This window comes from Vanellus vanellus (genome assembly GCF_965231255.1).
Source record: "Vanellus vanellus genome assembly, chromosome: 1".
Classification (NCBI taxonomy): domain Eukaryota; kingdom Metazoa; phylum Chordata; class Aves; order Charadriiformes; family Charadriidae; genus Vanellus; species Vanellus vanellus.
In genome coordinates, this window is record NC_138905.1 from 156198409 (window position 1) to 156211802 (window position 13394).

At 43.3% G+C, this 13394-nt stretch overlaps 1 protein-coding gene across 1 annotated transcript in view; it reads left to right on the top strand.

The window, feature by feature from the left end:
• Window positions 1–4520: 4520 nt before the first annotated feature.
• CARS2 (cysteinyl-tRNA synthetase 2, mitochondrial) overlaps window positions 4521–13394 on the top strand; it is a 36346-nt gene continuing 27472 nt past the window's right edge. The window contains exons 1-5 of the mRNA XM_082498517.1: window positions 4521–4614; window positions 7371–7442; window positions 8160–8265; window positions 8975–9058; window positions 11857–11986. Of these exons, the coding sequence (XP_082354643.1) occupies window positions 4531–4614; window positions 7371–7442; window positions 8160–8265; window positions 8975–9058; window positions 11857–11986 (476 nt within the window). The 5' untranslated portion in view covers window positions 4521–4530. The remainder of the gene's footprint in view (window positions 4615–7370; window positions 7443–8159; window positions 8266–8974; window positions 9059–11856; window positions 11987–13394) is intronic.

Consider the following 13394-nt stretch of genomic DNA (forward strand, 5'->3'; position numbering starts at 1 on the left):
TGGGGGTGACGGGTGCGGTTTGTTTCCCCTCTCCGCAGGTACAGCTGCGGGCCGACGGTGTACGACTGCGCACACCTCGGGCACGCCTGGTGAGTCGCGACTGTCCCCTGTCGCGGGGGGGGCGTGGGTGGGGGTGGTGGGGGTAGTGGGGTGTCCCATCCTGCGTGGGCACAGCACGGGTGGGAACTGCGGTAGGGAGCAACGTGTGCCTGGGTGACAGACCCCCTGCGCGGGTGACAGACCTCCTGTTCCATGACAAGACCCTGCATCTGGGTGACAGACCCCACATCTGGGTGACAGACCCCCTGTCTGGTGACAAGATCCCGCATCCAAGTGACAGAACCCCTGTCCAGTGACAAGACCCTGCATCTGGGTGACAGACCCCCTTCCAGTCCAGTGACAGACCCCCTGTGCGGGTGACAGATGCCCTGTACAGTGACAGACCCCACGTCTGGGTGACAAGACCCCGCACTCGGGTGACAGACCCCCTATCCAGTGACAGACCCCGCCTCAGGAAGCGCAGAAGGGGCTGTTGGTGCAGCTTGTCCCGAAAGAGACAGTTCTGGGGTGGAAAGTGTCAGGAACACGCATTTTTTGTGCCGGGCAGGGTGAGTTATTCCAAACCATATTGGCAGAACATCACCTCCTGCGCGGAGGAGTAGGGGTCCGGTGTCAGAGCCTCCTGTCCCTGTGAAATGGCAGTTCTGCCTGGAAAGGAGTTCGGATGCTCTGTTGGCACCCAGGACAAGCCATCCAGGGTTGACTGTTACTAAAAAGGTGCTTTTAAGGTTAACGGCTAAAGTGTCGGCTCCTAAATGTCGGAAAGCCCAGGTAGCTTAAAGGCCTTTTTGCACAGTGGCTTATTGTGTTTAAAAAAGAACAACAAACAAACAACCCCAAACAGCGCAGTGTTTTCTCGTTAGGATAATGAGAATAATAAACCAGCTTCATTATAAGTAATCTTGAAAAAAACCCACTTTAAATGCGCCAGAGAAGGTTGCTGCCTGTTGTTCCGACACGTACCTGGTGAGATGACATGCAGGGTGCCTGCAGGTTCCGGGGAAGCCAGCGGGAGTTGCAGCAGCTCTGCTGCTCTTCAGCTCCCATCCCCGAATTCTTGAAAGAACGAGATGTGTTGGGCTCCTTGGAAGAGCCGGGGTTTCTCGGATAATTGCCGTCTGCATGACAATCAGATGCTGTATTGAGTAATTCCCTTTTCAATGTAGGGCGTTACACAGCTTCTGGTCCCCTCTCAACTTCATTCAGAAACTTGTGTTGAATTTTGCTGAGTGTCGAGCGATCGCAGTGCTGCACAACTGCTCCTTTTTTCTGTAAAAGGGAAGTTTTAACATACCAATCGTGTAAAAATACTGTTGGCAGCCTCTCCTTAAGCATTGCTATACTGTTGTGTGCATGTGGTGGTGTCTTTTTCCTCATTGCTTTTGTCCAGTCTTAGCAGAAAACTAACCTAGCTTTTTACTGGTGATCTAAAAATCAAGAAAATGGTATATTGAATTATTTCGTTTGTACTTAGTACCTTCAGGGGAACTTAAATATTTTAAAAATAAAAGTCATAGCAATTTGTATATTTAAATGTACAGTTATAATACAGTTGTAATACAGGCTATGTTGCAGTTTACCTTGAAATAATTACAGTTTCAAATCATCGCTTAAGAGCAGCTGTATAAAAAGATGCTAGTACATATATTATCTCTGATCACTCAGTGGAGGTTTTCTGGTACAGTGGGGTCTCTCTTCCCTGAGGTGGTGTAACAGGGGAGGGAATTGCAGACGAGCTCCCATGCTAAGGGCTACAGTGGATCTAGAGCACAGTGTTTACCGAGGTGGAGAACTTCACCTCTCAGTGTTGCCACTCTCTGTGGCTTTTGAACGTCTGTTTTTGTCAGTAGTTCTCCCTGTTCTCCTGCCTTCAGGCTTCTTTGATTAAAGGCAGGAGGAGTAGGAAGGCCTTGCTCTCTCTGCCTCTTCTCTTACCCATCTCTCATCCTAACAGTTTCAAGCTTCCCTGATGTGGAGGTTTGCCGTACGTCTGTGCCGCCTGGCTTTGACCTCTTCACTTGCTGATTTAAGAAAGACTAGTTAGGGCTGAATATCGCCTTTGGAGCTGTGTATCACGCAGATAAGTGGCTGTGTTACACCCTTTCTGCTGCCTCTTTAGCTTCTTCACGTGTTGTTCCCGTAGGACTGTTGCACGGCAAGATGTCTGCGCTGAAGACCTCTCTCTTCTGTTCAGTTAAACCCTGCAGTGTGTGAGGAGTTGGCTGTTCCATCCCAGCGTCTGTGGTCTTGCACATGTCAGCATTGGCATCCAGTTGCTCAGCTGATTTGTTCAGGATGGTGGAGCACTCTTGATTTTATAGATTAAAAAAATAAAAAATAAATATTTTTTCCCAGTAGGTCCAACTGTAGAGCTTTGGTAGGCACAGCTGAAGTGCATGCTGCTGATGGAATTCTGCAGGCCAGGAGATGCACTGGGAGAGAGCATGAAGTCAAATGGGGTGATGGCCATTGCTATTGTGCCACTCTTGTAAAACACCATCTTCTTGTTGCACTCTTGCAAGATGTTATCATTAGAATTCCTTTTTTCCCTTCTTTTTACATTTGACTGGTGGCAGGCACAAAAAACGCGACAGGTAGTAATACAGAAATGAATAATGCAAATGAGCTTGAGGTCCTTGAGAAGAATTTGAAAATCATGGCATTATTATTTTTCTCCCCTCCTCCTTCCCCTCCGCAAGGATTTCTTTTTTCTCTAAATAATCCAACTTTCTCTAGTATGTTGTGCTTCCAGACTTCAAAAGAGGTGGTCTGTGTGCCTTGATACAATATCCAAAACTTATTCTGTATAAAGAAAAAAATCAGGTGGGCAAAGAATGCCACCTTTTCCCTCCATTCTGAGGCTGGCTGTGGTCATGCTGGTGTAAGCTGTAGCCTGGTTGGCATCCAGGTTCCTGGCTGAATGCTCGGAAGGAAGGGTAAACCCAAGCACGAGAGGAGATTTCATTCAGTCCCTTGTGCCTGCTCTGCCGCTCTCCTGATTTTGACTGTTTGGTGTTTATTTTTTCTTTTCAGTCCCGAAGTGGTAAGGACCTTGCTTTCTGAGGTGTCGGGAGATCTGCTCGGGCTCTTGCAGTGTTTCTTCCATCAATTGGAAGATCAGAGGAGAGGGAATGGTGCAAAACAGCGCAGAATTTGTGTCTGCTGTGGGAACTAGGACTGCAGGGCTGTTAAATCTAATATCGGGCCTTTGATGCTGGTATTGTTCATCTGAACGGGGTCTGAAAACCAATTTAATATTCTTATGGAATTGTGTCACCGTGTCAGATGAGCGTTACTTCCAGTGAGCTGGTGTTCATTAAAAAACATCTCCCTGGCAGCACGTGCCACCTTTCAGAAAGCCTTTTCCTACATGGGCATAGTGCAAACACCACCACCACAAAGTATTTTTCTTCATCAAGATATTACACGCCCATAAACCTGAGCCTTAGTGCCACCTGGTCCCTGCAGCTAAGGGGAAGGATGCAAATCCATTTGCAGTATTTGCTTACACTTTTTTTGCTCTGACAGCCGCGGGAGTTCTGGTTCAAGAGGTGCTGCGGTGAAATGGGAACCTGTAGGTCTGCAAGTCTCCTTTTGGGCTCCATTTTCTCCAAAGCTGGCGCAGGCTGAGGATTCCCATCACCTTGCAGGGCAGACCCAGAGCCTGTTAGTCACCTTCTAATCTCTCACCTAACTGGGTTTTACTCAGTCAAAGCGTGTTTTGAGAATTACGAGCGGAGAGTCTGTGAGCGGCAGGAGGGTCTGCCGCAGCCCCGTGCAGCTTGTAGGTACATCAGTCTATCAACGTTCAATACTCTCTTTTGTGGCAAAGAGCCCGAATAATTTTGAAAGTTTATTCTCGAGTGTAAATAAAACAAAATAACCCCCAGAGCAGCTGTTCTTTGCTATCAGAAAAGATCTGTGGTGGTGTGTGAATGAAATAGTTTATTGGTGGCTGGTAGCTGTAGTTGTTACTCAGCCCCAAGCAGAGTTCATTTGAACCCTGTTTTATTTCTCCCTGTTCTTCTGCCCTGTGGCTTTTGAAAACCTGTTAGTATATACAAAGCCTGAGGGATGTATTTCGAGAATATCTGATCTGCGTGTCTGTTTGTGGTGTTTGCTTTGAGAGAGTCTTCTGGCGCACGCGTAGCTTCCAACGACGCACTTCGGTGCTTGAATAACAAGATGCAACAAAAGAAAACACTCAGAAAATTTGATGTAATGTGTCGCTAATGCCAGAAGAGGGTAGGCCAGTTCAAGGGAAATTTGCATGACTTTTGTGCAGGTGGTAACTGGGTTTGGAAAAGCACTTTATGCACTTACAGACCTTTTCATTGCAAGTGTTGGGGGGGTTTAGATTGTCCCTGTGGCTGTTAGTGCTGTTGGGTTTATTCTTACTACTGCATGTTTAAAAGCTTGTGTTTTTTCTTTTCCAGCTCCTATGTTAAGTTTGATATAATTCGGAGGATAATGACTAGGTTTTTTGGAATCGAAGTTGTCGTGGTGATGGGGATCACAGACATAGATGACAAGATAATAAAAAGAGCCAATGAGGTAGGTATTTGCTGCAGTCTTTGACCCAAACTTTTGGTATTTTCTACAGCTGCTTACATAGGGAAATTAACCTGGGTTTGGGCTTTTTTTGGTTGAGTTTTGTTTGCTTTAATTAGTAGATAATCAATGTTGAGATTTCTGGTCCTCTGGCATAGCTGTAATGGGGCTGGGAGTCCGGAGGGCTGTGTGTCGAGAGCTGCGCGGAGGTAAATTAAGGGGTGAGGGGGAGCGGTGGGGAGGATGGTGTTACACACTCCTCCTGCCCTCACCCACTGCCCGGGAGGCCAGCGGGGAATGAAAAGCTGTGGTGAATCCTCAGCACAGCTGGAGAGTGTCTTATCCCAAAAAGCAACCCAAAACGTAGCAGCCAGTAGGCTTCTGGCTGTGTTCTGGAGAAGCATTGTGTACCGTCGATGGTTCAAGGCAGCATATGTATAGATATATGTGTAGCATTGCCAGGGGAGAGGCTGAGGGTGGTTCCCAAAAGGTGCAATGTCAGCACTTGGAAAGCTTTATCAGTCTTGTCACCTACATGAAAGGTGACACTGAGTGTATGGGTAAGTCTTGATAAGACCGGGGCCTGGTGGCTGGATCAATATAGAAAATATAATAAATAATTAAAAAAAACCCAGCACAACCAAACTTTTTACTGAATTCTTGGGGTTGTTGGCCTGATTGAAGATTTTATGGCTATAAGTGGTTCTCAGTTGGATTTTAATCAGGCTTTTTTTACCAGCAGAGCTTGGTGAATGATTATTCCAATTCTTTTCTCTTTTTCTTGAATTTTTTTTTGGACCCTAAGTGCCAAGAATGCATTCTGCGTTTTGAAGTTGGCTTTCTTTTTTTAAGCATTACATAGTGTTTTTTTTTAAATCTGTAACTCACGTCTTCTGGATCATAAATGGATGCGTTGGATCAAATTGCAGTTGCAAGCTTTAAGCCAGTTTCTTGTAGCCAGAGAATTTGACAGCTGTCATTTTTATTTAATCTTTAAGTAAACAGTTACTATTCCTGTGAAATATAGGGTACTACGTTCAAAAGAATACTAGCACAGCACTTGTAGAAATATGTTTGTTCCCATAGTTCATTTACTTGCATTTTTTAAAGGCAGTAGGCCATCTTAAAAAAATAAGATTGCATTTTAAATCTACATATATACATTTTAAAATTTTTCCTTATTGACAGAACGTTATGGAGAGTTTATGTTTGAGGGGTGGAAAATGACATGTTTTAAAAGAACTTGTGTTTATTTACTGCATTCTTTGGTTCTCTGAAGAAATCTTTTTGTGGCTTTTTTATGGCTTTTTGAAATGCCTGCTCTGCTCTCTGCATTTTGTTTGCATGGCCAAGGCCTCTACCTCTGTGGGTTGATTTTGTTGTGGGGACCTTTCTACTTGAAGCGTTACAGGCAGTAGGGTCAACATGCCTAAGTTGGATCTCCATCCTCTGGTGGGATTTATCTAGGAAAAACATGAAGTTTGGGCATCTAGTCTATGATGACCATGCTGCGTGCCCTCAGTGGTCCTTTGAGAGAGAGATGAGTCTCTTTGCATTTTGGGCATCTGTCTGGACAGGAGGAATTTCCCCGTCTTCCTCCTGTAGGCACCTTTGTCTTCCGCATTGATTGAAGAAGCAGCTGAGTTGTCTGGGGAGATGAGTCCCATCACTGGGGTCTGGAAGAGCACTCTGGTCTATAGGCAGAAGTGTGCCTTCATTTCTCAGTGCTGGCTACCTTCATCATTTCATTGCTCATTGAGCATCTGGTCTGTCTTCACCAGAACTCCTGTCAGTCTAGGAGCTTGTCCAAATAGTGGTTCCCACCTGCGCTCTGAAAATCAGCCCTTTGAAGATGCTCCAGTAATGAATTGGAAGTGATGAAACCGGATTTGTTTTGTTAATGATTCAGTTATCTGCAAGCTGGAGAGACTGACTATGTTGTCTCCTCCCCAGTAGGTTCTTCTCAGAGAAGACGTAAAAGCTTGCATTTGAAACACTTTCATATCATGCTTTTGCTTGCTAGGGCAGGTTTTGCTGTCCTGCATCTTTCAAGCCCTGGCCTCTTCTGGGTATTGGAGAACAAGTGTCTTGGCATGCGCAAGTTGTCCCTTTCCTTTCGGGTTGCATTTTCTCGTTACTTCTGCACAGATCTCTGTTCCTGTCCATCGCCCCGTGAATGAGGAATGCGGAGAAGGTGCTTGAGAAGTGCTGCAGTTGGCAAAGCATGGGACTGACTCTCAGTTCATTTCCCCCGGTTGTACTGAGATCTATGAGTAACCATGATCAGCTGAAAGAGCTTATTTTTCTTAATCACTGAAAATTAATATCCTGTCTCATGCAGCAAGTCTCTGATCTGTCTTTCTGACACGTAGGTGGTATCGGTGTCCCCTGCCAATAAGTTGAATGAATTTCACGTCCCACGTACTGTAGTATATCTTGTCACTGGAAATGGAAGACCCTCTTGAGAGGAAAATAATGAGGGAGGGAAGGAGTTTGTTATTCTAATCTTTGGTTGCTTTCTCTTAAAAGTAGTATTTCATTTACGCTTCTGAATTTCCAAAATATTAATACATAACTATTAAGTTATTTATAACTTACATCTCCTCCCCGTGACTGTTAGATTAATAAGCCTTTCTGACTCTTTACCTTGGGGGCTTTGTAAGTTTTCCAATTAGCTATTAACTGTCTGATAAAAGATTGCAATATTTTATATTATTACTTTGATTTATGATTTCCTAATCTACTTTTCTCTTTTTCAGATGAATATATCGCCAGTAGCTCTTGCTCGTATTTATGAAGAAGACTTTAAACAAGATATGGCTGCCTTAAAGGTACAGATACCCGACCTTCTAAATTTAAGAGTATTTTAAAGCAATTATTTTATTAAGGAATCTGATTTTAACAGTTTGATATGAAAAAATAAATTGATTGCTTATGTGATGAAGTGTTGCTTGGAAACTGAATACTGATTCACTTTTTCATTCTTCTGGAAAGGTGCTGCACACCTTTTGAGTAAGGAAATGGGGGGAGAAGCAAACCGTAGCTTTGGAAGGAACAAGTTAAATTTCTTTAGGAATGCAATTTTTTTACCCCATGCAATAGAGCCTTGGTTCACAGATAATACATCAAATATTCTTTCATTGACTTCAGGTGACTTTGCTTCTTGTGTAGAATACTTGTCAAAAGCACAGAGTAAGCAACTGGGAAAAATTAGTGGATTTTTTTTTCGAGTGTGTATTATCTTAAATGCTGCTTATGACCTTTTTATGATTGTCATGGTTTGGGCCAGACTGGCCACTGAGACAAATGACAGATGCTCCCCCCCCACTTCTCTCTCGCCTGTGCTGTGCTACAGGGACTGTTCACAAGAGCCATCCCACCACTCATTGTCACAGGAGTTTTGACTTGCTCTGTCTCTTGCAACATTTTTTTTTTTGAAAGATAAAATTTAAGAGAATGTTATTTAAAGTTTGTTTCTTAGATTGAAGAGACTTGTCAGCAGTGTGTTTCATACAGGCTTATGAGATATTACTCTTTCTTTGTTTAAGGTCCTTCCTCCTACAGTATATATGAGAGTGACGGACAATATTCCTCAGATAATTTCCTTTATAAAAACAATAATTGCAAGTGGACAAGCTTATGCAACCTCGCAAGGTAAGATGTATAGCAAGGCAACTGCTTGTTCAGCTCATGTGCAGGAAATCAGCGCTCTTAGTAATCCTGTTTTGGGATCAGATGAGATACCCTGTGCCAGGCTTTCCTTCTGTTGATTAACAGACAGGGTGTGAGCAACTCGTTTGTGATTATATGAGTGGGCAGAACAAGTATTACTCAATTTCTGAGTTAAATGTAGCTCATTACCTAATATAATTGTTTACTGTCATGAACTGCTATCTAAGCTCCTGTGGGGAAGTCCTGGTCTGGCTTCTACAAGAGAGCTGGGGGAACCTCTTAGCTCTAAACAGGAGGTGCTGTAAGAGATGTGCCTGCAAAGCACAATATGTGGATTTTTTTTTTAACAGAGATGATGGTTGTAGAAGCATTCGAGTGCATTGTAACTCGACATAGCAGTCAGCTACATCTCAGAGGGAATTGCTGATTGTGCATGGGCAGGGAAGAACCTAGGGAGATCTCCAGAATACAAAGTTACCCTATGCGCAGAATGAACAGATGCAGTGAGGTTACTGAAAAGCTGGTCATATGGAAACACGTGCTACTAGTTTTGCAATATTTCTGAATTTATGAATTATAATTTCAAATGGGAGTCGAAGGCCATTTTGTTTTGCTTTCAGGGAAATGTTCCCTCTTTATCATGAACGTGTCCCACCTTTTCTATAAAACTAAACATTTTTTTTTCTGTTAGGTAATGTTTATTTTGATGTTAAGTCTTGGGGAAAAAGATATGGAGTATTAACTGCTATTTATCCTGATGCCCAAGATGAAGCAGGTATGTTCATGGCACCGACTTGTTCATATTAATGCATTGTCTGAGCTCTTGATGTCTCTATGCATAAACCTTAATTCAAAAGCCTGAAAAAGTTTTCCAGCCTGTTGTGTATAACCGCATTATTAATTAATTAATATAGTCTTAATTAATTTGGATGTCTTTTTTTTTTACTGGTACCCTAGAAAGATTAAGATTCTTAATTTTATTTAAATATTTGGGAGTGGTACATACAGACTTCATAGTGAGGTGGTGGTCTCATCTGTTGCGCTAGCCTGCAGTGAGATAGTCAAGTGTGAGTAAATGCAGGGAAACGTCACCTACCGTGTTATTGTATGGGCAGTTGCACCCTTCTGATCTGTGCTGTCCAGATGAATTTGCTTCTTTCATTGCTTGCCACTGGACTACTGGTAAGCACCCTGTTTGTGTCAGGGTGAGTAATCTCTTGACAGGCTGTGCTAGAGCATGCCGATACCCTCAGCTGGGCGTTTTTTGCTGCGGTTGTCCAGCTGCTGAGCAGGATTGCTGAGCCGCTCTGTCGTTTCTGTAAATTTGGGTCAGATCAGGTCTCTGCATTGGAGAATTAGATGCAGGTGTCCTGCATCCTTTGCACGCTGAAGTTCAATATTTCTTCATTGAAAAAAATCTGTTTGCAATTACTGAAGATGCCTGGCAGGCTGATGCTCAGGTGAATTGCAGCCAGAAGGAAACTTCTCACAGCTCCGTTCTGGAGTTGTTTCAACATTACAACTCGCAGAGGGAATGTGTTTTGTCGACAGTTATTTAGAGGCAGTTACTGACTGCAAAGGCAGCCAACAGCTTCCGGGGCTGCACTGGGAAGAGTGTTGCCAGCAGGTCAAGGGAGGTGATCCTTTTCTGCTCAGCACTGGCACGACATGCCTGGAGTGCTGGGTCCAGTGCTAGGCTCCCCAGTACAAGAGAGACGTGGGCATATTGGAGAGAGCCCAGCAAAAGGTCACAAATACGATGAAGGTACTGGAGCATCTTTCATATGAGGAAAGGTTGAGAGAGCTGGGACTGCTCAATCTGGAGAAGAGAAGGCTCAGGGCATCTTGCCCATGTGTACAAGTACCTGATGGGGGAAGTAGAGAATATGGAGCCGGGCTCTTCTCAGTGGTGCTTGTTGACAAGACAAGAGGCAATGGGCACAATCTGAAACACAGGAAATTCCATTTAAAGCTAAGAAAAACGTTTTTTACTCTGAGGATGGTTAACACAAGAACATGTTGCCCAGAGAGGCTGTGAAATCTTGCTCTTTGGAGATGTTGAAAACCCCACTGGTCACCATCCTGGGCAGCCTGCTGTAGCTGAGCCTGCTCTGAGCAAGGTTTGGACTAGATGATCTCGAGGTGCTTTCCAGCCTCAACTGTGACTAATTGCGTGTTTTACCTTATTTCCCCTCCTGTCACCTACAACTAAATTTATTGTTATTTCTAAAGACTTTGACTCTTTAGTTCATAACTGAGAAGATGAAGAATGTTTTGTGGTTGTGTTGTTTTCTTTTTTGTAGCAGTATACTCAAAAAAGGCAAGAGAAGGTTGCAGTCAGCTGATACCGGTCAGCCAGAGTTTGGCAAAGTAGTGAAAAAGCCAAGATGAAGATTCAGTAGATAAAACTAGGGTTATATTTCTGTCCCTTTATTTCTTATCAATTTTGAATGATGAAGCAGGTGTAATGGATTTTTGTAATGTGCTTCCCTTAATATTGCATGACATTCTAAATAAAAACTGACTCTGTATATCAATAAAGTACAAGCGGAATGTCTCAAGGAAAATGACCATCTAATGGTTGTCCAAAAATAGCTGTGAATCATCATTAAAATGTGTTGATATCAGGGTGCTCCAGACCCAGTGATACACCGTGGTTTCATTAGTGATCTGAAACAAGTAGAGGAAAGAAGTAAATCTAGCATCAACTGCTGATAAAACAGATGAGCAGTGTTAAATAAGGGAACTTAAAACAGTGCGAGTTGCTTGCCAAGCTGGATCCCTTCAAGCCAAATAGGTATATCATTCCGCATCAGTCAGATGTGAGGTCATGTATTTGTCAGCAAAAAAACCCCACAGAGTCCAGAACCCCGTTCTGTAGCTCCTGCCAGGGAGAGGTGTGTATCTGCCCGTGGGTTAGGAGCCAGTAGAGACAAACCCTCCTCTCAGCTGTACTGCGGCAAAAAGGAGTGCATCCTTGGCTGTGTGGTGAACGAAACAACAAATCTAGCTTCTCTGTAGAGAAGCCATTGGTGAAAATGATGCTGGAAGGTTCTGCTGTCCAAGAATAGTTTTGTTTTTTCATCTCTGTGCTGCTCTTGGTTTTATAGAATCTGAACTAGAAACTATTTGTGTCCCAGAGGAAAAAAAAATTTTTTTTTTTTTTAGTTTTTTTTTTATTATTATTTGTGGGTTTTGGTTTGGGTCATTTTTGTTACCTTTTCTATTGCAGGGCAATCTGTTTTTCCTGGGAAACTGGCTGATAAGTAACTAAATGAATGATGTAAAACCATAGAAGGCCAAAAGGACTAAAAGGATAGCATGTATTAAAGAATCTTGAATCCATCTTTTTAGCCTGCAGAAATCTAATTCAATGTTATTTTTTTCAAACACTTGATTGAGAAACTGGAAGCCCTGTATAAGGGGGAAGGGAGGAAAGTTGCAGGAAAAGAAGTTGAGCAAAAGAGATTAACATCTGAGTAGTTCACTAAATGCACATTTCCACTTGCTTTCATTTGCTCATTTTTTTTCCTTTGAGACGCATCCCATTAACAAATCATTTATTCTTGGCAGTTGATACTGATAAACGACATGGTAAAGATTTTGCTCTATGGAAGGCTGCCAAACCTCAAGAGCCATTTTGGACTTCTCCATGGGGAAAAGGAAGACCTGGATGGCACATTGAGTGTTCCACAATATCAAGGTCAGATTTCTTGGATTTTAAATCTAGTGCTGGTTTTTGTTTTCGGTTACAGTACAATGGTAGCAGCAGTACTGAAAGTGTTTTTTTCTGATCAGTAGAAATAACCAGTTTTGATGTGAATACTTTGTGCAATTTTTGATGTTGTGTGCAGCCCAAATGAACTCTGCTCTACCTTAATGGCATAGCTGTCTTGCTGTGTTTAGGCACCTTCTCGTGAGACAGATGTGTTTAAAATATGACGGGCAGGATTGCACAGTTGATTACAGAACCATAGAATGGTTAGAGTTGGAAGGGACCTTAAAGATCATCTAGTTCCACCCCCCCTGCCATAGACAGGGACACCTTCCACTAGACCAGGTTGCTCAAAGCCCCATCCAGCCTGGCCTTGAACACCTCCAGGGATGGGGCATCCACAGTTTCCCTGGGCAACTTGTTCCTGTGCCTCACCACCCTCAGAGTATAGAATTTCTTCCTAATACCTAATCTAAATCTACCCTCTTACAGTTTCAAACTGTTACCCCTTGTCCTAGCGCTATAATCCCTGAAAAGAGTCCCTCCCCGACTTTCCTGTAGGCCCCGTTTAAGTACTGGAAGGCTGCTATAAGGTTTCCCTGGAGCCTTCTCTTCTCCAGGCTGAACAACTCCAACTCTCTCAGTCTGTCTTCATTGGAAAGGTGCTTCATTCCTCTGGTCATCTTTGTGGCCCTCCTCTGGACTCACTCCAACAGTCTATGTCCTTCTTATGTTGGGGGCCCCAGAGCTGGACGCAGTACTCCAGGTGAGGTCTCACTAGAGCAGAGTAGAGAGGAAGAGTCATCTCCCTCGACCTGCTGGCCATGATTCTTTAAAGGCAGCCCAGGATGTGGTTGGCTTTCTGGGATTAGCAAGTCTTTTAACTTGAACTGAGTAACCAGAGTTTTAGTGAAAGTTATGGTACCTCTTTCATTTGCATCCCTTCCACTTCTTGCAGTCTCCATCGGATGTAGTCCAGCATGTAGTACTGTGTCAGGAGGACAGGGTGTGGGATTCCATCTTGACTCCAGCGAGTGTATGAGATCTTGCTCATCTTACCTTAACAGCAGTTGTGGATGTTCATGCTAATCATCTAAGTGTTATTCAACTTTCTTTAAAAGTCAGTCACAGTATTAAATATTCTGATTTCTCTGTGGCAGTATATTCTGTGGGCACGATGGGAATTGTGTGTAGCAGCGTTTTGCTTGTCGTTGGTTTAAATTAACTTGCTCTTAATTTGGAGGTTTTTTTTCTCCACAGGTTGGTAGTACTTACACTGCACTGTGTTAACTTATGGCCTATTCATTTGTATTTTAAAAAAAGAGACTAAATCTCTCCTGGAAGATTGATAGCGGTACTTAGTTTTGCTTTAGTCTTAGTTCTTTTTTTTTTTTTT